The 22362-nt window shown below is 45.2% G+C and overlaps 1 protein-coding gene across 1 annotated transcript in view; it reads left to right on the top strand.

Annotated features, from left to right (window-relative positions):
* The first annotated feature begins 2351 nt into the window (after nucleotides 1-2351).
* The window catches only part of UBE2E1 (ubiquitin conjugating enzyme E2 E1), a 71444-nt gene continuing 51433 nt past the window's right edge, over nucleotides 2352-22362 (top strand). Inside the window, exons 1-3 of the mRNA XM_037070759.1 lie at nucleotides 2352-2513; nucleotides 3675-3859; nucleotides 7942-7992. Coding sequence (XP_036926654.1) covers nucleotides 3708-3859; nucleotides 7942-7992 — 203 coding nt within the window. The 5' untranslated portion in view covers nucleotides 2352-2513; nucleotides 3675-3707. The remainder of the gene's footprint in view (nucleotides 2514-3674; nucleotides 3860-7941; nucleotides 7993-22362) is intronic.

The following is a 22362-nucleotide window of genomic DNA, read 5'->3' on the forward strand; positions in this document are numbered from 1 at the left end:
ATACAGTGCCTTTTATAGACGAGGAAACCAAGGCTTAGAGAGGTCCATTCAGCTCTCTCGGCCTTGTAGCTTACAAGCAAAAAACCTAGAAGGTTGTGAAGGAGTGTTTTTCTTTTCCTTTTTTAATGACGGAGGCAATGAGACAACTGTGTACTTAAAATAATCTGACATAAAGATTAGTCTTTTGAGAGCAGTGGATTCTTTTCTAAACATTTTGAGTTTCTTATGCCCCCTCAGTAGGTCATTCCCCAACCATAAAGCACTAACCAGGGTTAGAGATAAGAGAGGCTCGTTCTCCAAGGGGGGCCAGTGCCCTTCCAGATTGGTGGTGGGGAAAGCACTCCCCTGCAGAGGGGGAGCCCTTCGATGGCACGATTTATTTCCTCAGGGGCCAGTCCACCCCAAGCATCAACGATGAAACACAAAATACCACATTCAGTTGTTTTTTTAAAACGTCATTGTAGTTAACACCCAAGCATACAAGCTCTGTAAACCAAAATGGAAGAAAAATTCACCTGCTATCCTCATTACATCAACGAATGGAATTTCTCAATTTTCCTGCATTCTCTGCCAGCTCTCATCTTTATACATATGATTTTTTACTGGTTGTAATCATAATGTAGACATGTATTTTAGTGAATCAGAAACTCATATTTTCATAACTAAGTGTCAATTTGAATAACTGTCTTTAGATTATTTCCTTCATCCCAACTGAGTTTATTTCGTGCTTGTTGATTGTTTTCTCTCGAACTTCTTTTTCATCAGAAGTAAAAAAAAAAAAAGTATACAAGCTGGTTTTAAGGAGATTTTGTTTTGTTTTGTTTTGAAATAGCGTACAGCAGGGAATGTCATTGTTTTTATAGGTTGTACCAGGACTCCTGAAAGCAAACACATTTCTGGGGATCTTTGTATTATAAAACGTCTGTGTATTTGAGTGACTGGGGGATAGTTCTGTCTGCAGGCAGGAGATTGGAGGCTTAAATGGTAACCTATAGGTCCTCCCCCCAAGCTATTGGACCCCTTGATTCTGACAATTCCTGGCATACAGTTTCCTGTCCAGGGCTGAGCAAGCAGCCTGCACAATTACTTGACGAATCTTGACAAAGATGGAATTTCATGTTAAGGGCTAAGGGGTTTAGAGAGTTGGTAAGAATGCTTATTTTCCTTGGGTTGTGGATATGCCATACGCTTTGTATCTTGTGTTGTCTTGCGGTAACTGAAGCCACAGTTGCCATGGGAAAGGATGACCATTTGAATGAGCTAATTTAGAGTGGCACGTGGTGGAAATCTGACAGGGCGCTCTCCATAATGTACTAGACCCTGTATGTGTAGCATTGCACATATCTCTTCAGTTTCTTGGGAATGAAACGACAAGAAACCAAATCGTAATTTGATGGCTTAATCTTTTTCTGATGCCTTAATCTTAAAAAAAATTAATCTTGGTAAAAATACTAAATAAGGAAAATCCAGAAGAATTACCGAGTGGTTATTTTTAAAATGATTACTTGAACTGCATTTATATTGTACCTGAAGAAGGTACAGGAATTCTCAAAAGTTTTAATCCAACTTCCAAAAATCAAACTTCGTGTCAAAAGTAAACTGACACCAAACATTCTAAATCCAGTATAATTTAGTAGGAAAGGGTTTATTCCCAGTGATTTCTCTCATTTATAAGCCTGTTACACGTTGGTTTTACCTGTCACGGAATCCTTTGTATCACTTTTATAAAACACCAGCACTTTGTATAAAAAGCGACTGGAAGAACCTACAATTGTAAAATTGCATGTGCCTGAGCAGAAAACTCCAGTTTGGGCTTTTCTCCCGGGCGTGCCTAAACCAACCGATCTCCGAGCAGGTAAACTGCCAGAGGGAGAAGCCCAAAGGAAAATCCTGTTTTGGGATTTTCTCCCTTAAACGGATCACTTTTTAGGAGGAGTTCCCGCTGCATTCTCTAGTCCAAAATCCCCGCCGCCGGATTACCATTTTTTTCTCCAATTTGCCACCCCCTCCCTTTATTGTCAAGAACTTCCTCTCGTGACCCCCCTATTACGTACGGTTCCAATCGTTCCCAGCGCCCCCGCCCCCCACCTCGGAACGGCTTCCCCTCTCCAGCCCAAGATCCAGGTCCCCAAACCACTTGAGAGAAAATTCACGCCGTCGCCCCCTTCCCCGGCGTCCTGAGGAGGCGCTGGGTGGGGGTGTGAGTGGGAAGGGGGCAGGGTTTCCCCGGGTCCCCCGGGTGCTCCTCGTGCCCCTCCGGAGGTGTGCAGGGGGAGGGGAGCGCGGGTGGGTGGGACCCGGCTGAGTGGGGGAGGGGATGAGGGCGAGGAGGAGGAGGAGGAGGAGTGTGTGTGCGAGCGTGTGTGGCTGGGGGAAGCCATTGCCTGTTTAATAGTTGCTGTTGCTGCACTTCCGCTTCTCTCCCAGCGAGAGAGAGACACGAGTGGCCAGGCCCAGCCGCAGCCGCAGCAGCAGCCGCCGCGGCGGCACGGAGGAGCCAGACACAAAGAGAGGTACGGGGATCCCCCCCGCCGCCCGCCGCCCCCCGGTCGCGTCGCCTGGCCTCGGGGACACCCCTCGCCGCCTCCTTCGACCCGCGCCGCCCGGGCCGCCGGGCACCAGGCTGGCGCGGCGGGAGGAGGCGCGGACAGGGGCCGGGGAGCCCCAGGGGTCCGAGGCCCGCCCGCGGGGGATGGGCAGGGACCCCAAGTCGCGTGGGGTGCGGGGACCGCCCGCGTCGGGGACTCGGGGGGGGGCATGGTGGCTGGAACTGTCAGCGCTACCCTGGGAACCCCCCCACTGGCTGCTCGGGGGGCCAGGAACGGGGGAGGGGGACTTGGGGAGCCCCTTTTTCCTCCAGGGCGGGGGCCCACGGGGATTAACCCTTCTGGGGCGGGCGGACTCATTGTTATTCCTTCTCTGAGGAGGCCGATCCCCCCCAACCTCTCACCCCCCCACCCCCACCCAGGGTGGCAGTCGGGCGTGTGCTCGGGACCCCCGCCACGGCCACGGTAGCCCCGACACGGGCTGCCGAGGGTCAGGCCGGCAGGAAGGGACGTCGGGGCGCGGCGCGGGGGACCTCGGGCCTCCTCTCCCTTGCCCCCCTCCCCCGCTGGCCTCTCCCTTCCCCCACCGGGCACCCGCTCCCCGCCTCCGTCCCCCTCTTTAGGCTTCCTCGCTTACTTCTCTCCGCCCTTCTCTTCTCGAACTGTCCAAACTCTGCTGCCGGCCCTCGCAGCCTCGCCCTGGCCACCCGACCCCGGCGACCCCCGGGAAGCCAACACAACATACCCGAGGCCGGTTGACCGCCGGGACCTTCCCTCGGTGCCCGGCCGGGGCACCCGCGTCCCCTCCCTGCGCTCTTCTGCCTCCTCGGCTTCTCCCTTCCAGCCCCGAGGGGAGCCCCTGGAGAAGGGGGGGGTGGCTGTGAGGAAGAGGCCGCACGGTTTGCTCCTGACCGTTTTCCAACCGTGTCCCCCTACTTGGGGCCAAAAATAAACAAGCGGCGTCCAATTTGCAGCAGCCTTGATGGGCCTGAAGACTTTGAGAAGTGAGTGGTGGGCGGCCAGGTGCACCCCTGATCCAAGCCCAAGCCCTCCTGACAGCACCCGGGTCCCTTAATTTACACTGGCTTCAGGGGTGTGTTTTTCTGTTTTGTTTCTCTCCCCCTGCAGGGGCTGTTTGCGGGGCGGGGTGGGGGGTTCGCTATGTCGGATGACGATTCGAGGGCCAGCACCAGCTCTTCGTCATCTTCGTCCTCCAACCAGCAAATTGAGAAAGAAACAAACACCCCCAAGAAGAAGGAGAGTAAAGTCAGCATGAGCAAAAACTCCAAACTCCTCTCCACCAGCGCCAAGAGGTACGGCACTTCCCCACCCCCCCAGGCTTCCTATTTCCCCCTAACTGCCTCTTGCTGCATTGGGTCTACCTCCCAGTGAGGGTAGATTTAAATGTTCCTGATTTGTGTGTTCGTAAAACTGAAAGAAGGGCCTTGGAAGTCCTCACTGTTTATTTTTTGTCTGTTGCTTTTTCTGTTATTTTCTCTTAGCCATTATCCACCTGCCACTGTTGTGGCTTGCCTTTCTCATTTTTTGCTGAAGTTCGTGAGAGTCCTCATTACTTCTGTGCCTGACCCCCCAGTCTGATTTCAAATGACTTGTCCGATTAATCAGCAATCTGCGACTCTCCCCCTCCCTACTGTCATCGCACTTAATTACTAATACCTGCCCAGACAACTCTACTAAAATGAATTCTATTACCATCACATCCTCCTCACCTGTTGCACACATGATCTTTTTCTGAGGAGAGCTTCCCCCCACAGATTGCATAAGGAATAAGTAACTCATATTAGCAGGGTAAAAAAGCTTAATAGGTGGTGACAGAAGTTTTCAAGTGGAATTTAAAAAGATTTTTCTGTGGCAAATGAATGAATCAATACATGATGTCAAATGGTAATTCTAGGTTACTTGGGGGCTTCTCTTTTGTTCGGTTGAAGAAATGCAGTTTACCAAATTTCAGGGAGCATGAAGTTTTTCATACTGTTTGCTCTCCTGTAAAATGTGGGTTTTGGGGGTTTTTTTTCCACCTCACGTTGAATTCAAGTGGTGGCTTCTTTTCTTCACTCCTGTTATGTCTCTGGGAGAAGCTGCTTTTTACTTCTGTCGTCCTTCAGTAATGGCCTCTGGTCCCGTAACCCCTAAAGAAATCTGTTGCCCATTTCTGGGAGCCCCTGGACAGTTCATAAACGCTCGTTGCTCTCAGGTGCACTGTGGTTGAACTACAATGGCAAACCGGAAGGATAGAGAGAGATCCAAGTGGTGGGTTAAACTGGGATATCTTTCCTTAAAGAATGTAAAATAAAATGGAATGTGAGGCTTTAAATTGCTCCACTGAGTAGTGAACCTGGAACTTGGAGTTTGAAAGTTTGTTCTGTCCTCCTTCCTGATTTGAGATTGGAAATGTTGGTAAAGTGCTTTGGCAACCTAACAGGTGGGCAGATGGAGGTGTGACTTGAGCTTAAATAGTGTAGACCTCTAGAATTAAGTGGCAAGATGCCTTGGCAAGATTGTTCTTACTTTCAGAGAGTTAGTTTGTGTGTGTGCTTTCCAGGAGTCATAACCAGCCCTCATTGATTAGTGCTGTGCTGGTTTTCCCAGAATTTGGCATCTCTCTTGCCCACTTTGGATGGGGCATTCCTTAACCTCCTGGCTTCTCCACCTTCCTCCCAGGGTCTGGCCTCCTAATCCACACTGGAGCAGTCTTTTGGCCTGACCTAAGACAGGATATTTGCTTTAGGTCATTAGTGTTTTTATATTTTGCTGGCTATCCCTGCTGTACATGTATGTATTTGGGGGTAAAGGTACAGGTTTCAAATATAAAACAGTCTTTTGTGTCAGCAAATTAGTGAGAGGGGTTTGTCACGACCACACAATTTGTCCATCTACGCTAAGGGAGCTAAAAACCTACTTGGAAATGCCTGGGAAAAGAAATGGTAGGTGTTTAAAAAAAAAAAAAGAAAGGTGGGAAGCTACAAACAGTAATTTTACCTATAAACCTAACATCAGTTTTAGTTTTCTGGATATCTTGCTGAAAGGTTAGCTGTTAGTGTTAAAGCAGGTATTAATGTTAACACCTTAGTATTAACCAAGGTTAATAGTATAGGTAAAAAGTGGAGAGGAACAGTATGTCCAGGAAAGAATATGGGGAAATTGGTGTTCATGGGGCCCTGTGGAACCTACTCTGTGAAGTTGCTTCTATATTGATTTGGAAGGCAGATGTTACCCATAGAATTGGAAGGAGCACATATACCTGGAGACAGATTGAAAGAGAAGCCTGAATTGGCCAACAAGCTTACTTAACTGCATAGTGGTAAGTGGTTTCTAGGCCACGGGTGGAGGAAGGCCCCCACTGTGTGCGGTCTGGACAAGAATTACTCTGCAGAACATACGAATGTGTAACTCTTGCAAATCTTTTGCCATTATTCTAGAAGTGCAAGTGTTGGGGAGATGAAGTAGATAAAGCTGTCCGGTATTACACTTTTTAAGTATTAAAGAATTACCTTTTCTTGACTGTTTGGAAGTAGAGGTTGCATTGACAAAGAGAAATAAAGTCAGTATGTATTTTTATCCAAGTTGTGCTCAGGTGAGAAGGATATTTTCCCTATCTGCATAGGTTTTTAGCGGGCAGTCATTATAATATGCATTCAGGTAAGGAAACAGGAAACCAGGGCTCCAAACTTTTAGTCCCGCATACAATAATGAGTCAAATAGCAGGGATCCAAATATCCCAGACGGAAATGCTTCTTGATAGCAGGAGAATTTAGCAGGACACAGATAAGGAGATGTCAGTAGAGATTGCCAGTGAACCCCTTTCCAAGGCAGACCAGATTTATAGAGGACAGGAAATGTTCTCCAACAGGAAGGTTTAAAGAACTTTCCCAATCACCACCTTTAAATTCTCTTTACTTACACTTTATGCATTCTAAAACTTATTCAGACTTGAGTCCAGCCAGCCTGTCTTCCTGCCCTCAGAAAACCTTTGGAAGGAGAAAAAGCGTCCGTTGTGGTTCAGATTGTCTTTAGTGTGTGTGTATGTTAGTTTTTTTGTTTGTTTGTTTTGTTGTTTTTCTACTACTATGCTGCCCTGGTGAGATTAAGTTACACCACAGCCCTTTAGAGCTTTATGTGAGAGGAGCAGAAAAAGTTATAAAAATGGAAGGCACCATTTCGAAGGTGGAAGAACCTTTAAGGCCTCAAACTTTGTCGTCTTAATTGTTGTCCTAAGCGCCTAGGTAAGCAAAGACAAAGGCCAGAGCTTGGTGTGAACGGCCTGGTGGCGTCGGCCTGGGAGTGGGGAATGGAGCTCTTTGTGAAGTCGTGGGTTGGTGCAGAGATAGAAAATGGGGAGTCCCGGGTTTCGCGTTCGGTGTGGAATGGAAGAGGAAGGGGGCCGACCCTAGGGAAGTGAGAGGATGTCCTGGAAAAAGGTGAGCCGAGAGTCTGAGTGAGCGTGCGGGCTGCAGGCCGGACCCGGGTGCACCTGTGCGGGCCGCGGGCGGGCCTTTGGAGCCCGGCCTCCGGGGAGGACCGGGTGGGGGTGTTCGCGCCAGGGCTCGGCGCGGCGTCGAGATGGAGGTTCCGGGACGCAGTGGGGGCGACCTGGAGAGTCGCCCTGCGTCGCCGCCCTGCGTCGCAGCGCGGCTCTCCCCACCCCTGGCCCGCAATTTCGCCCGCGCGGTCCGGGCCGTCGGGCGCGAGCCGGGTAGGGGCGGGGTCCCGGGCGGCCAACGGGAGGGGTCGGTCTTGCGGCCTGCGTCGCCCCGGCACCCCGCGACGGCGTGCAGGTCACTTAGGGCTGGAGGGGCCTCGCGGGGAGCGGCCATGTTGGCGTCCTCACCGAGGACGCTGGGCGGCCTGGGGGCGGAGGGGTCTGCGAGGGGGTGGGCGTGAGGACGCCCCAGGAACTCGGGGTGACCCGGGCAAGCCCAGGGCGGAGGCGGTGGGGCGCGTCCTTCCCACCCTTGGGATGGCTCTGCTTGCTCCGTCCAGGGACAGGAGGTGCCGGGGAAGGATGTGTGTGTCCTGACACATTCTAGTGCAGTTCAGAGAACTTGTGCACAGGGGAGTTTTAAAATTGTTTCCTAAATGGAACACATCAAGAAACAGAACTGCTTTAGAGTGTGAGGCCAGATTCGAACCCCGACGTTGTAGGTGATAATGAGACCCAGCTAGCAGCTCACCTGGGCAAAAACAAAGTTTTTTTTCCCAGAGTGACGGTTGTGAAGCTTTTGGTATGTAGTTTCCTCCTCCCTTAGTAGAATCCAGTGCTACTATCGTGGCAGGAGTCTAGGTTTGTCTGCGCGACCAGTACATTCCAGGTGGGAGACTACCAATGCCTAAATGTTTCTTGTGTTTTTTTTCTCTCTCACTTCCCTGACTCCAGGATTCAGAAGGAACTGGCAGATATCACTTTAGACCCTCCACCCAACTGCAGGTGAGCATCCTTTTAAATTAAAAAAAAAATGTTCTTTTATTATTTTTTCTTTATTTTACAAATTTTTGCTTTTATTCTTTGGTTAATGCTTGTTTTGGTGTTAACATCTAATAACAGCTGGAATTTATTTACCTGAGTATAATGTTTTGATGAGCCTCTGACAATCTCAGTGCTGTGTTAATGAGTTAAAGGAATAGATTTCTTTGGAGTGGACACTTTTACGTGCACGGAACAAAACTGCACAGTGAATTTAAAGATGTACTTTTGACTAATCCTGGGTCTTTCACGTGTCGTTAAGGATGATGTACAGGTGCATTTTGGCTTCAAAAAATTGCTTTGCTATCTGCATCTGTTACTCAGGCTCTCTACAGAGAGAGCACAGAGTTAAAGCAAACATTGGCCCCGCACAGTCTTTCTGTCGGACATACATTTTGTGTTGGGCTTTTGGCAGACCAGTTAGAAAATAATTTGTGGCTTTGATAAAAAGGTGTTAAGTTATAGATTTAAACTCTTTCATTAAGGTGTTTTTCCTCGAAATTGCTTTACTCAGTCTGTGTGTGTTTCCATCTCAAAACAGTTGGATCCTAGTTTTCAAAGGGTTGTTGATCACTGTATTTCAGATGCCCCGTTTTGTTATTTGCTGTTGAGTCAAGATAGAAAACTTGATGACTTTACTAAATCAACAATGAAGTGAGGAAAGACTTGTTATACTAGAGCCATTTATTTAAGGGTGATTAATTGTTCATTTCTATTACTCCGATTGTTTAAAATTAAGTTTAACATTTAACCTCATTCTCAGTTTTCATAATTGGCATTGGAATGGGATGTGAGGTTTCAAAAGTGTGCTGAACTTTTTAAGTAGGGGTAGAAGAAGTTACCGACAAGAAAATACTGTGGCCAAAACACAGAATTTAAATCAAGCATGTGGAAATACTCAGGTTGAAAAGCTAAGGGAAATACTTTGCTTATTATTGCTGAACTTTCTAAACTATGGTTAATGGATTAAGTGGAGACTTTAATATTGCCATTTTGGTTACATATGTTGTTAATGTCGGGCAGGTGTGGGATGTTCTTTGGTAAAATTTTGTCCTGTTTTGTAAGGAAAGTCATTTTGAGTTTGAAATGCTCTTAAGCTATGGTTTGTAACCGAACCACTCAGTTATACTTGAGGATTTCTTTCCTGGGTATTGAGAATCTTTTCAGGCCCTGGCTAAAGTGGTTTAGTGGATTGAGTGCTGGTCTGAGAGCTCAAAGGTTGCAGGTTTGATTCCCAGTCAGGGCACAAGCCTAGGTTGTGGGCCAGGTCCCCAATTGGGTGCATGCGATAGACGTTGCTTCCCCTCTGTTTCTCCCTTCCTTCATTTCTCTCTAAAAAAATAAATACATTTTTTTTAAAGAATCTTTTCACACCGTTAAAAAGTGGAGAAATGAGTAAGGCTTAGGGCTGTGATACCTGTTGTTTTTTGGAATCGTTCAGATCGAAGCCTGTAGCTTCCCTTGGTTGGCTGTGTTAAATCCATGTGCCTTCCCTGTGCTGGTCTGTGCTCTGTAGTTACTGCTCCTGTTCTTTAAGTGCTTTCCGTGTGTGCCTGGTGAGTTCAAGAAGCTGTAGCTGATGAGAGCATAAAGGCTTTTTTTGAAGCATGGTTTCAGAACTGATAACATTTATCTAAATGTTATGGCTTTCTTGCAAATAGGTGCAATCAAATTTAAAAATTGTAAATAATTTAAAGGGTTTCATGGGATTGACTATTTTTTAAAGAAACAATAAATTCACTTTAATTTCACACCATTTTAGCTAAGTTTACAGGTGAGAAATTTGTGCTGTTGAACATGTACTTTGTATCCTTGGAAAACCCTAATACCTTTTTCAAGGTGAAACCTTTAAACATTATCTGTGGTCAGGTGGCTCACCAGACTGGATGGTTATTTAGTGGTCAGTGGTGGGAAAGCAAACTTCAATATATTTTGCAAAAAATATCTCTTCGGTTTCAAAGAAAACATTAGGCATCTTTATTTTGCAAGAGAATGTGTGTTATGTTGAGCCTTAAAAATAAAGACTTTGTCTTTTCTGAAGACGTTTTCCAGGAGGGCTGCTTAAGCAATAGGAGTTACTGTTTTTACTTTTGGTTGGCGTGCTAGTGTTGACTGACTTAACACTATCCAGCAGTCCCAGTGCTCAGTTTACCTAAATGAGTTGGGTTTTAAGTTTTGTTTTGGTCCCTTATGGGATTGAACTGTTTAGCAGTTAATGTACATCATTGTTGGAGATCGAATAGATAATTTAGTGTGGGGATACTCTTTGAAGCTAGCTTCCAATTAAAATGTGTGAATTAAATGATAGATTGAATATGCATTGTTTATTTTTTTGTATAACTTTTAAAATGTTACTCAGTGTGAGAACTTCATAGCTTGGTTTTTGTGAAGTTGTAAGTAAATCAACTGTAAATTATATTTTGGAAGCATTAAATAATTGGCTTTAAATGAATGTATCATGTATTAACCCTTTGTGGGACTACCTTTTTTCAATCAGTACTTGGTGTAGTTTTAAATTCCCTTAAAGGTGCACGGCTGGTGTTCACTGAGTTTGGAACTTGGCAAAAATATTTGGCTTTGAAGTTGCTGAACTTCAAAACTTGTGTGAAATGCAGTGGCTAAATATGTTATAATGTATGAAATCTTAAGTGTAGTATATCTTGTGAGGTAGATTTTAAGTGAATGTTCTACAATTAGCTTATATTGCTATATAAATCTAATTCTCTGGTGTCTGAACTGTTTGCTTCTGTGTGTGTACACAGAGACTCGCCCCGACTCTTGTGCTGCACATTCGGTTAGGCTTCCCCCCGTGTTTTGTCTCCGTTCGTTTAGGAAGAAAATATTTTCTTAACTACAGTAATGATGTCCTAAAGCATGCCGTATCTTGGATGGTAAAATTATGCCTTTTAGGTGGCTGGTGGCTGGTGAACTCTGGGCCATTAGCGCCACTTCTGCAGCTGTTATTTATAGCTCAGGGCTCACTCTTTGCTAAATTGACTAGTTATAGCTATCTAACTAATCTGTAGGCATAAATGTCTGTAGACAGTGTGTGTGCACGTAATAAATGGTGTATTTTGCCCAAGTCTTTTAAACTTCAGGATTTACTTAATGGATGCATTTTTATCATGAGCGAACTACTCATAGAGTGGCTTGAAACCTAAAATCTCAGGATTTCTGCAGCGGCTGCTATTTTAGGATAAAAGGTCATTTAGAAGTTATAAAATATTTCAAGCATGATAGAGAATAATAAAGATAAATTTTCCTTATATATGACATTATTACACTTTCACCATTATTTTTCTGTTTCCTAAATAAGTAAACTTAAGTCAGTACTTTTAATTTTTAAGGGAAAATGACTTATGTACTTAGATATAGTTGGTTTTACATTTTAACAGCTAAATAATACTTTTTGGAATATGATTTAAAGGTTAATGAGAAAAAAATAACAATGCATTAGTGTAGGAAGTTAAATTTTCTCAACCTACTTTTCCTCATGCACTAAAAGGGCCAAAGACCTGGCTTGCCTCCTCATAGTGCTGCAGAGTTCAGATGAGATCGGTTTCCTGCCTGTGTCAGATGGGTGATATTGTAGAATTGCCCATTTAGCTCCTTTTTATAGCTCGTCTCTTTTTACTAACATTGCCTTTTATCGCTGGTATTTCAATACAGTTTTTCAGCCATTACACAATAAAATAAGATTGCACATTTTTGAAAAGTTGAAACGCAGAAGTTACAGAGTAAAAAGTGGATGATCTGCCTCATGACCCCATCTGACTGTGCCCCTCCTGAAGATGCTCCTGATTAGCACTTTGTTGTTGGGTTTTTTTAAATTTTTAAAATTTTTATTTTATTTACTTAGTTTTAGAGAGGGAGAGAAACATCAGTGTGTGGTTGCTTCTCTTGAGCTCCTTACTGGGGGCCAGACCTGCAACCCAGGCGTGTGCCCTGACTGGGAATCGAACCAGCAATCCTCTGGTTTGCAGGCCTGAGTTCAGTCCACTGAGCCAGGGGCTCAGTCCAACAGGGCCTGTTTAGCATTTTGCCTGTATCTTTCTGGAAGGTTTCTGTGAAATTATATTATGGTATTTTTCTGGTTTTACAGATCCTCCTGGAATTAGTGGTAATAGTACAGAGTGGGGGGAAGTGGTTTACAGTTGTTGGTATGGAAAGTACTACAATAATTAATAAATAGTAATACAAGAATAAACTCTGTTGCACGTGCTTACAACTGTAAGCTGCACCCCACACTGATAGTTTGGGGTCCCATGCTGCTAACCGTGGAATGAAGAGGGATTCTTTCCTTACAACAATGAAGATATATGCACCTCGCCTGAGTTTAGCTTGTCCTAACACGCTTTATTTATTTTAATCCTCACCTGAGGGTATATTTATTGATTTTTAAAGAGGGAGAGGTGAGGGAGGGAAGAAAGACATTGATGTGAGAGAGAAACATCAATTGGTTGCCTCCCTTAAGCACCCCAACCAGAGGATTGAAACTGCAGCCCAGGTATGTGCCCTGACTGGGGATTGAACCTGAAACTTTTGGTGAATGGGATGATGCTCCAACCACCTGAGCCACCCAGCCAGGGCTGAGGTTAGCGTGTTATAAGTGGTTGTTAATTCCATGAGTTCTACAGAAGTCACTCTTTGCAAAATCCTGTGTCATCTCACTTGCTGAAAATATCCTTCCTTTTACGTATTTTTAATTCTTCTGATGCTACTAAATACATTTAAGGATATTGATGTGACTTCATTGCATGTTTAGCTTCATTCTAATTTCTATATGGAGCACTACCACTGAAGTGTGGTTGTCTTTATGTGCATATAAAGACAGTGTTGAAAAATAGAACTGTGAGACTAGAGTGTCAGCACAAGCACAATGGCACCCAAACCAGGGTCAAGTGGCTGGAAATTAGATCATCGTTTGGGTCCTGAATGGGTAGGAAGGAAGGAAATCTATCCAGAAGTGAATTGCTTACTACATGAGTAGGAACTCTCCTGGCTGTTCTGTTTACCCAAAGACTGTGTTTCTGGGTTGTGGGGCTGGACTGCTCTCGTTCCTCAGAAAGCTAACCTGAATTGCCATGTGACCCAGCAGTTCTGTGTCCAGGTATATACCCCCAAGGATTGAAAACAGGGACTCATACTTGTCAGTGTTCACGGCAACATTATTCATAATACTGCAGGAGAAGAGACAACCCACATATCTATCAGCAGGTGAGTGGGTAAGTGAAATGGAGAATGTTCATGCAATGGAATATTATTCAGCCATATAAAGTAATGAAGTCCTGATGCATGCTACAACATGGATGAATCTTGAAAAGGTTATACTAACTGAAATAAGCCAGACACAAAAGGACAAATGTTGTATCTAGAATAGTCAAATTTCTAGAGACAGAAAGAAGGTTAGAGGTTTCCAGGGGCAGTTTCTGTTCAGGGTGATGAAAGTTTTGGAAACAAATCATGGTGATGGTTGCACAACAATTGTGAATGTAATTAATGGCACTGAATTTTATGCTTAAAAATGGTTAAAATGGCATATTTCATATTTACTACAATAAAACGGTTAAAACTATTGCTGTTAGAGTGTTACCAGTATTTCGAGGGAGAAGGCTGATAGCTTAAGAGGCAACACTGCGGTTTTGAGGAATTCTTACACAGATGCTAATGTTAAATGTAGGCCACAAACTGTGAGTGCCTGTTACACACAAAAAGTCACTGCCTCTAGGAGCTCCTAACCTAGTGACGTGGTAAGAAATGTGCATACACTCTGACTTTGAATAGTACTTGGGAGATTAATGGAAAAGTAATACACAAAGCAGGTGAAAGGTTTAGAGGAGTTAGAAGTTGCCGTGACCTGGGTGGGAGGGACCGGGCTGGCGCACTCCCTGACCTGGGCAGCTCTGGGAGGAAATGAGAAGTGAGGCCAGAAGGCCAGGGGCATCTGTGTTGGAGTCAACCATGTAAGCCGAGACAGGAGGGAGGAAAGACAGGACACTCACAGGCAGTAGTGAATAAACCTGTGACTGGAGAGTAAGAAAGTGGGAGGGGAAAGAGCAAGAGATCAGACTTGTGGTGTTCTTTGGTGTCAGGCTGAGGCGTTGAATTTCCTTTTACAGATACTGGAGAATTATTGAAACCCTTCTGAGTGAGTGTAAGCCAGTTAGAGTTGAGTATCTGGATAGAGGCAAAGCAAGGGTTGGGCAGAGCTTGGTGGGAACCAAGAGACCTGGAGATTGTTGCAGCAGCCAAGGTGGGAGGCCAAGAAGGCCATGGGGACAGGTGATGGCTATCAGTGTGGAGAGGAGGAAAGCAGTAGAATCTAGAGAACTTGGCCACCGATTTAGATATAGGAGCCCTTGGAAGGACTCAGAGGTTATTTGGGTATTGGGGATATACACCCAAAGGTGGTGGGACATACCATGACCAGAAGGAATAAAGCGGAAGGTGAATGGGCTTGAGGGAGACGGATTAGCTCATTCTCTGCAGGTTTCATTCTTTGCTCCGGTGACCGTGTACAGGTACAGTGTTTAGCATATGGCTACTTCGTAGCCTCTCTCTAAATATGTGCAGTTTGCTTGTGTATTTAAACTCACTAGCAATCAGTCATTTGAACTCTCAGATCTACCTGCCTACTTTCAGATTAGAGTAGACAAATTAAGGCACAACGACTGTGATTTCTGTCTTTGAGCCTGATCCTGCATGTTTTTCCTCCAACTTTTTCAGTTGAAAAAAATCAAAGCTACAGAAGAGTTGAGAGAATAATTCAGGGAACACCCATTTTTTAGCATGATTCGTCAGCTGTTAGAATTCCACCATGTTTGCCTTCTCTCTCTCTCATGTATTCCTTTTGTAGGGCCCTTTGAGAGGAAGCTGTATCATGCTCCTCACATGTGTTTAAATAGCACTGAACCTGAGCTGGGCTGCTGGGCCTGGAAGCTCACATCAGAAATTCAAGGAAATTTTTCTTAGGTTTGAAAGTATAAAGTTTACATTTTGCTTTGTAGGCTGAGAATCAGCAGCAAGCAGAGAGGACTAGAGTGAAGCTGACGGGGGTGTAATGTTTTTTAAACACAATGTGGGGAAGGCGATAGAATGTGGAACTGAGGTCGTAAGGGGAGAGTATATTTAGAAAGGCTGGTAGCTGGGACCTTTAGGGTGGTGTGACAGTTTTCTAGAGGATTGAAGCGTTTCTGGTCCTGAGCAACAAGCACTCCAGCTACTTGTACAGACGGAAAAGCAGCAGCATCCGTCCCTGGTTTTATTTGGTTGGTTCTTTCCCAGTACACTTTGAGTTTCTTGATTGCAGGGATTGTATCTTTGTATCCTGGCAGTGTGTCCGAGAAAGAATAAATACACAATATATATTCATTAAATTAAAACACCACCACAAAAACCTAATTCAGGTCTGATGGTCAAATGGAACATCTTCGTGACCCTCTTCAGAAAATAATGGAAATTTGGGGAAATTGCTATCGTACTGTGCAGCTGTTCATTGCTGGCAGTCTTTATGGGTTGGCACCCAAGGAGTTTGGGCAATTTTCACCTTCCTGGAATCAAAGAGCAGCCCTAGACTGGAGTGTGATGCAAAAGACGTGATCACGCTGCAGGCTGGATTGAGGAGATGCGTAAAGAAAATACCAGTACTTTTGATTCACATGTTTTGATTTTATAAGATTACTGTTGGCCAACAAGCGAGTGTGGGTTGAGGGGTGCTGAGTAAACTGGCCTTCCTAGAGACGTTTCCTGAAATCCTAACACTCTTCCAGATAGTTGGTTATGTTAGAGATGCTGGCACCCGCCTGAGACATCTGACACAGTCCCCATCACCAGTGTAGTGAAACAGGGTTTCATTGTAAGCCCATTCTTATTCAGCCCCTCGTTTGCAGCCTTGCTCTGAAGTGAAACGAAAGACCTAGTAACTGGTGTCAGAATATGCTTCTAATCCTCCGGGAAACTCCCTCCTGTACAAGCTGAGAAGCTGACAGCTCCTTGCTTGAGAACCGTAACCCAGGAACCTGCTGTATACTAATGGCTCTTTTCTTGCAACATATCTGTGAATGATTACGGATTGCTTTGCAGAGTCCATGCCACGCTGCATAGAAGACGAACCCAGGGAAGGCCAGGGTGATGTCTGGGCTGGTCAGAAAGTAAAAAACAAACAAACAAACAAACCAGTGTTTTCATATGCAGAACATAAGTGAGAGTGGATCCTGCAGTCCTGTTCACTCTTACTTTAGTTAACGTCCACTCATACTTTAATTAACAAAGTAGTCAAACCTGATCGAGGTAGAGTGAGGTGCCAGGGCAAACTGAAGGGACAGGGGCAGGGGTCTCTGGCTCTTACACGGCGTTCAGCAGTGCGTGTGCCTCGGGGGCACGTCTGACTTGTCTGTAGTGACCTGTGTTGGCACTGAATTGTACTTTATTTGAAAATTTGGTAGCTTGAACCTTTCTTTTTAGTACTTAAAAAAGGGTGTAATCAGAAACTTTCAATACAGGAATAATCTTACCCAACCATTTGAAGTTTTGTTCAACAAAACTTAGCATCAGGTCTACCAGGACATGAGTCCAGCCCTGTGAGCCCTGCCCCTCCCCCATTCACACGTGCTAACACTGTGAGACAGTGGGACAGGCACACCACCATGTTCACCAAAATCACCCCAGTTGCCAGAAGCTGTGATGATTGCTAGCCTGGGCTGGAAGCTTTCAGGACCCCCTCGCCTTATGGCTCGAATTTGCGAGCACTGTCACACTGGTGTCACCCGAGGGCTCAGACCGGAATGTGCTGTCCACCCCAGGAGCCCCGAGCTCTGCACATCTGTACAGCACCTGTGATCAACCAGGATGGTAGGAGGACGGAAACCACGCTTTTGCTCCTGGCCCCCAACCAGATCAGGCTGCCTGCGGGCGGGCCCTGCGGCCGCCCCCCACAGCACCACCTTCCCAGGCTCACAGAACTCCCCCACCTCATTAAGTAGTAATAATCAGTGGAGAGGGCCTATAGGCTGAAATGGTGATCGTTATGTGGACTAACAGGACGTTGGTGTTTGTTACCCGTTTAAATTGATAGATAGAAAATTGATGTGTGGTGGATCTTCTAAGTTCGGTAGGAAAAGATTGGAAGCACATTTTCAATTAGCAGTAGATAGAACTACACTTGGAATGATCTTATTAGAGAAAAGTTTTAGATACAGTACAGATGCAAAAGTCGGGGTTATAATCAGAAAGCATTGTTGCACAAGAGTAAATCAGGTCATGTTTATTTAAAATATTAGTGTGTCTGCTGTGCACTAGGCATTGCTGCGTGGCGACTACAACAGAACTTTGGCTTATGGAACTTGAATTTTAGTAGGCAGTACAGATAGCAGCCAAGTAAAGAGGATTAGTAACTAACTACCAGTGTGTTGGCTAGAAGGAGAGAAATTAACACTGCAGTGATAATTTGGGGGGTGGGGAGTTACTGCCTAGAGAAGGCTTATAAAGATAAATTAGGCAGGGACCTGAAAGATGGGAAGAAAGGAGAACTTTGTGAAGAGGACAGGAATAACATTCAGAGGGAAGCGTAGAGGCCCTAAGGTGGAGGGAGCCCCGTGATGTGGGGTCACGCTGTAAACCGTGGTGGAGAGTCTGGGTTTTGTGTATCCCACTATTTCAGTGGGAAGCCATTCAAGGTTTTGGAGCAAGAAAGTGGCATTATTCCAGTAACCATTTCAGTCTTTTCCCTCTGTGCTGTGTGGAAAATGGCTGGGAGGGAGGCTCAAGCAGGAGAAGGGAGACCCGAGGGAGGATGGTGCTCTGTTCCAGGTAGCAGGTGACGGCAGCTGGCGGGTGGGTGGCCGGGCAGTGGAGAAGAGGTTAGAACACCGGGCCTGTTAGGGACTGCATGTGGGAGATGAAATGGCTCTGAGTTTCTGTGGTCTCAGCAGTCAGGTAGATGATGGTGACATCTTGCTGATAGGCAGAAGACTGCAGTGGGGCCCGTGTGTGCACACGTGTGCACATGTGTGTGTTGGGATGACAATAGCATAGAGAATGTGTAGTTTTTGGATATGTGCTCTGGCCAGCGTGGCTCCCTTGGTTGGAGCATTGTCCCAGACACCAAAAGTTTGCGGGTTTGATCCCCAGTCAGGACGCATACCTAGGTTGCGGGTTTGATCCCTAGCCAGTGTGTGTACAGGAGGCAACTGATTGATGCTCCTCTCTCACATGGAAATTTTCTCTGTGCTCATGCCAAGCCCTCTCTCTCAGACAACAACAACAGAGTGCTCCTTTTTTGATACATTAGGTTTGAGACAGATGCTAATAAGGCATCCAGATGAAGGCGTCATACAGAAGTCAGATATAGGTGGTTGGAGCTCAGAGGACTATTTTGACCTCAGGATAAATACAAGCTTGAGATATATATACCTTTGGGAGACATCAGTTTATAGAGACTTTTGAATATTTGGGAATGCCGCTAGCTCATCTGGAGAGCAGAGGTGTGGTGAGGAGGGGGCCCAGGATGGAGATTTGGACACCTAGATTTAGAGGTTATGTAGGCTGAGGGAGACACCGGCAAGGGAGACTGAGGGAAGGAAAATCGGGAGAGTAGGTGTCAGAAGGCAGTGGGTGCAGAGTGTGTGGAGTTCAGTGATCATCAGATCTGAAATAATGCTGTGAGGTTATGTCAGAGATGCGGGCACCTGCCTGAGACATCTGACATGTTCTGAAAGATGTGTCGGTAGAAAGGTAAAGACCAGTAAGTACCCATTGCATTTCATAACTTCTGATTTGTTGACCAGTGTAGAGGTGATACACAGGAGGGAATGGTTATCACAAAAGCAGAGGTGTTTGTGTTACCCTTCTCTACTGGAAGATGCCATTGTGTTTGTCCGAAGTAGGGGGTTAATATTATTTAATTTTTATAGAGCGGAATTTCTTGTGTATATATTTTTTATATATAATCCTGTGTGTATAATTTACCTTGGGACAGGGTTTATCATTTTTTATTAGACTCTGAATGGTTTTGTTTTTTTAATGATTTCCTCTCTTGTCCCTGCTCCAGAAAATGTTAACTTCTGCTTTACTAGATATAAGCCCTTGGTGATCTTATGGCTAACATTGTAGTGTGGGCACCCTAGGTAAATAATAGTGCCAGATCCATCTATTACATCTTTTTTTTATTTAAGATTTTATTTATTTAGTTTTAGAGAGGGAGAAAGGGAGAGAGAGGAACATCAATGTATGATTGCCTCTCGTGTGCCCCCTACTGGGGACCTGGCCTGCAACCCAGGCATGTGCCCTGACTGGGAATCAGGCTGACCACGCTTTGTTTTGCTGGCCGGCTCTCAGTCCACTGAGCCACACCAGCCAGGGCTTGTATATTACATCTTGATGGATCCCTTTTGCAGGTATTAGTTTAAAAATACTAGGGTGTGGGTAAATTGGACAATCAGTAAATTGCTGCTGCCATCCTTAAAATTCTTTTTTAAAAAGAGATTTTTATTTGTTTATTTTAGAGAGAGAGAAGGGAGAGAGAAAGAGAGACATGGATGGGTTGCCTCTTGACGTCCCAAACCGGGGACCTGGCCCGCAACCCAGGCACATGCCCATACTAGAAGCTGAACCTTGGCACCCTTTTGGTTTGCAGAACGACGCCCAGCTCACTGAGCCCCACCAGCCAGGGCAGAATCCTTTTCCGTGCTTTGATTTGCATTGACCTTTTGTACTTTGTTCACACTTGTGAAGGCACTAGTATGAGTGGGTGTGTGTGTTTACTTTGAACACAGCTTAAGTTTTATTTATCAAACTCGATGTTTTCATCCTTTCAAGATCGGCAGTGGTGTTAATTAATGCCTCACGTCGGATGTATCTGGAACTCCTAAAATGTGAAACAAGTATCGTCTTTCCAACCCAACGGTCATGTTCACTAATTTGTTTCAGATTATCCCAGGTACTCTTGGTTCTGCTTATTTCACAGTTCAAGTTGTCCCCTTTTCTGAGATTGATCTTGTTAAGACACAGGCTTGTAAGTTACAGTGAGTTGGGGGCAGTGAGATACTTAGAATTGTTGCTGAATGTGTTGAACAGTTTCGTATAAGAGAACGTCCTGCTGTACAGATGTTTGCCTTGGTGCCTCCCATTGGAGCACCGAGCGCACACAGCAGCTTGTGTCTGAAAATTCGGGTGCCCGGTTCCTGTTCACGTTCGGGATGTAGGGGCTTTGGGTGCCAGTGGTCTAGCTGGTGTCTTTTTATTCACATCACAGGAGTTACCAGTTCAGGCACTATGTTTTCAGTCTCAAAAACATGGTATACTGACATTAACTTTCTTTAAAATTGGGTTCTTTGGGTTATGATTGATATTTTTGACATTTTCAAACAACTACAAGTTATCTTTCCATATGTGCTTACAGTAAACAGGTATTTGGAGGAGAAATTATTCATGGTATCTCTTATTCAAGTAACTTTGTCAGATTTCTAAGTTAAAATTGGTGACATAGATAAGCCATTTTTTTTTATGATGTGAAGTTTCAGGCTTGAATCCTCGTGCTGGATGGAGGCCACTGAGTGAGGTAGAGGCAAGGTGATTGACTCAGACTGGGAAAGGGACGGCAGAGTTCTGCAAGGATTGAGGGGAGAATAAAGACGTTTTGGGGGCCGGGGAGACGTTCCAGTTCAGAGAGTATTCGTTGGCACCGCAGAAAAGCCAGGCACTGCCAGAGGGAACCAAACGATGGCATGTGGAAGCACGAGTGTTTGGCTGCATAGGAACTTTCTTCCCAAATAAGTTAAAATTTCCCCTGCCGCCACTCATGACGCCACCTCTGTGGGCGTACATCTCAGCTTCTAAAAGCATTTTATTGGAATTGGCGTTATAAAATTTTATTTCTTAGCAGACTTTGCTGGAACACATTTATCCTGGAAAGACAAGGAAATCATTGAACTGGTGTACATCAAAGATTCTAAAAGAAAACATTTGTTTTGTAATATGTACCCGGGAGGGTTTTTTTTTTTTATAAACTTGATGGATAACTTTCCTCTAACCTAAGTAAATATTTCAAAACAAATGTATGTTAGGTGATTATAGTGATGTGTGAGCAGAGACCGGCAGTAAAGGCGGCAACAATTGCATGCTAGTTAGTGGGACACGACACTGCTTCGCTCTGGGCCCTTGTTCTGAGTCACTCTCGGTGGGAGTCCGCAGAGTGCACGGCTTCCTCCTCTGCTGGACCGGCAGCCTCCCAGGAGGGTTTCTGCTTCGGAGCTAAGTGTCCAGAGATGTTTTCTCGTCTGCAGTGTGTTTACTGTGTAGGAAATGTCTGGTGACAGGGACTGGTCCTGAAGTAAATCGGTATGTTAAGGACACAGTTCTTGTTACAACTGAGATTTGAAGTTGGTTTCCATTCTATCTGGCCACACTACTGGATTCTGTGTAGATACAGAGATTTCTACCACATTTTACTGTAACGTTGTATGTTTATATACAGGGCCCAGCAGAAGTAACACCTGCTTGAGTGTGGTTGGTAGTGTAATAATAAGGGTGTATCAGTTTATAGTTTTAATTTGAGCCTTTTGCCTAAAATGTGATGTGGTGTGCTTGAATGTGATATCGTTACGTTACAGAAGTATATGCGTATGATTTTGTAATGAAAGATTTTGTAATAAAAAGGGGGTTTTACTTTTCCTGGATCCCGTATATGGGGAGGAAGTTCTGTAGTTTAGTACCTGTAAGTTGAAACACATGATAGTGAAAAAAAAGGTGAAAAGCTATTAAAATCTCAGCACCCAAGTTAATTTTTATGAGGGAAATTTGCAGCTAGGAAGGGCTGATGCTCCCTTCCTTGTCTTTGTGTCCTATTCATTTTCAGGTGTATATTGATAAATTAACTTTTACCGGTTGCCTCCTTTCTGTTGCCAGGTGACTGGTGCTTTGTTCCTTTTCCCAGAGCCCCTCTGGGAACCCTTCTGCACTTGGGCCAACTCCCATCTAGACCTGAACTTCCCCACCTCGTAGCCCCTCCAGAGCAGTCGTCTCGGTGCCGGAGCTTCTCTGCCACCCAACAAGCCCCTCATGTAGTGCGGGGTTTGAGGGAGCGGCATTTTCTGACTGTCGTTTGACCTGGAAGTGCCTAAAAAGAAATGCCCTCCAGTTGTTGAATGGACTCATAAGTCAAATCTCATTTCTGGCTTGCTCCTACCCTGGGATGCTCCCTCCCCTTCCTGTGTCTTGGGGGGTGGGGGGAAGGGTTAGCCAGTTGGGTGAAGTTTTCTCAGAAATTTCTTCTGGACATGCTCACCAGAGCCAGAAAACAGTTTGTGACACTGGACATTTCTAGAAGAATACTGCTTA

The sequence above is a fragment of the Sturnira hondurensis genome, unplaced genomic scaffold, assembly GCF_014824575.4.
Source record: "Sturnira hondurensis isolate 20B ecotype Veracruz unplaced genomic scaffold, ASM1482457v3 Scaffold0019006, whole genome shotgun sequence".
In the NCBI taxonomy this organism is placed as follows: domain Eukaryota; kingdom Metazoa; phylum Chordata; class Mammalia; order Chiroptera; family Phyllostomidae; genus Sturnira; species Sturnira hondurensis.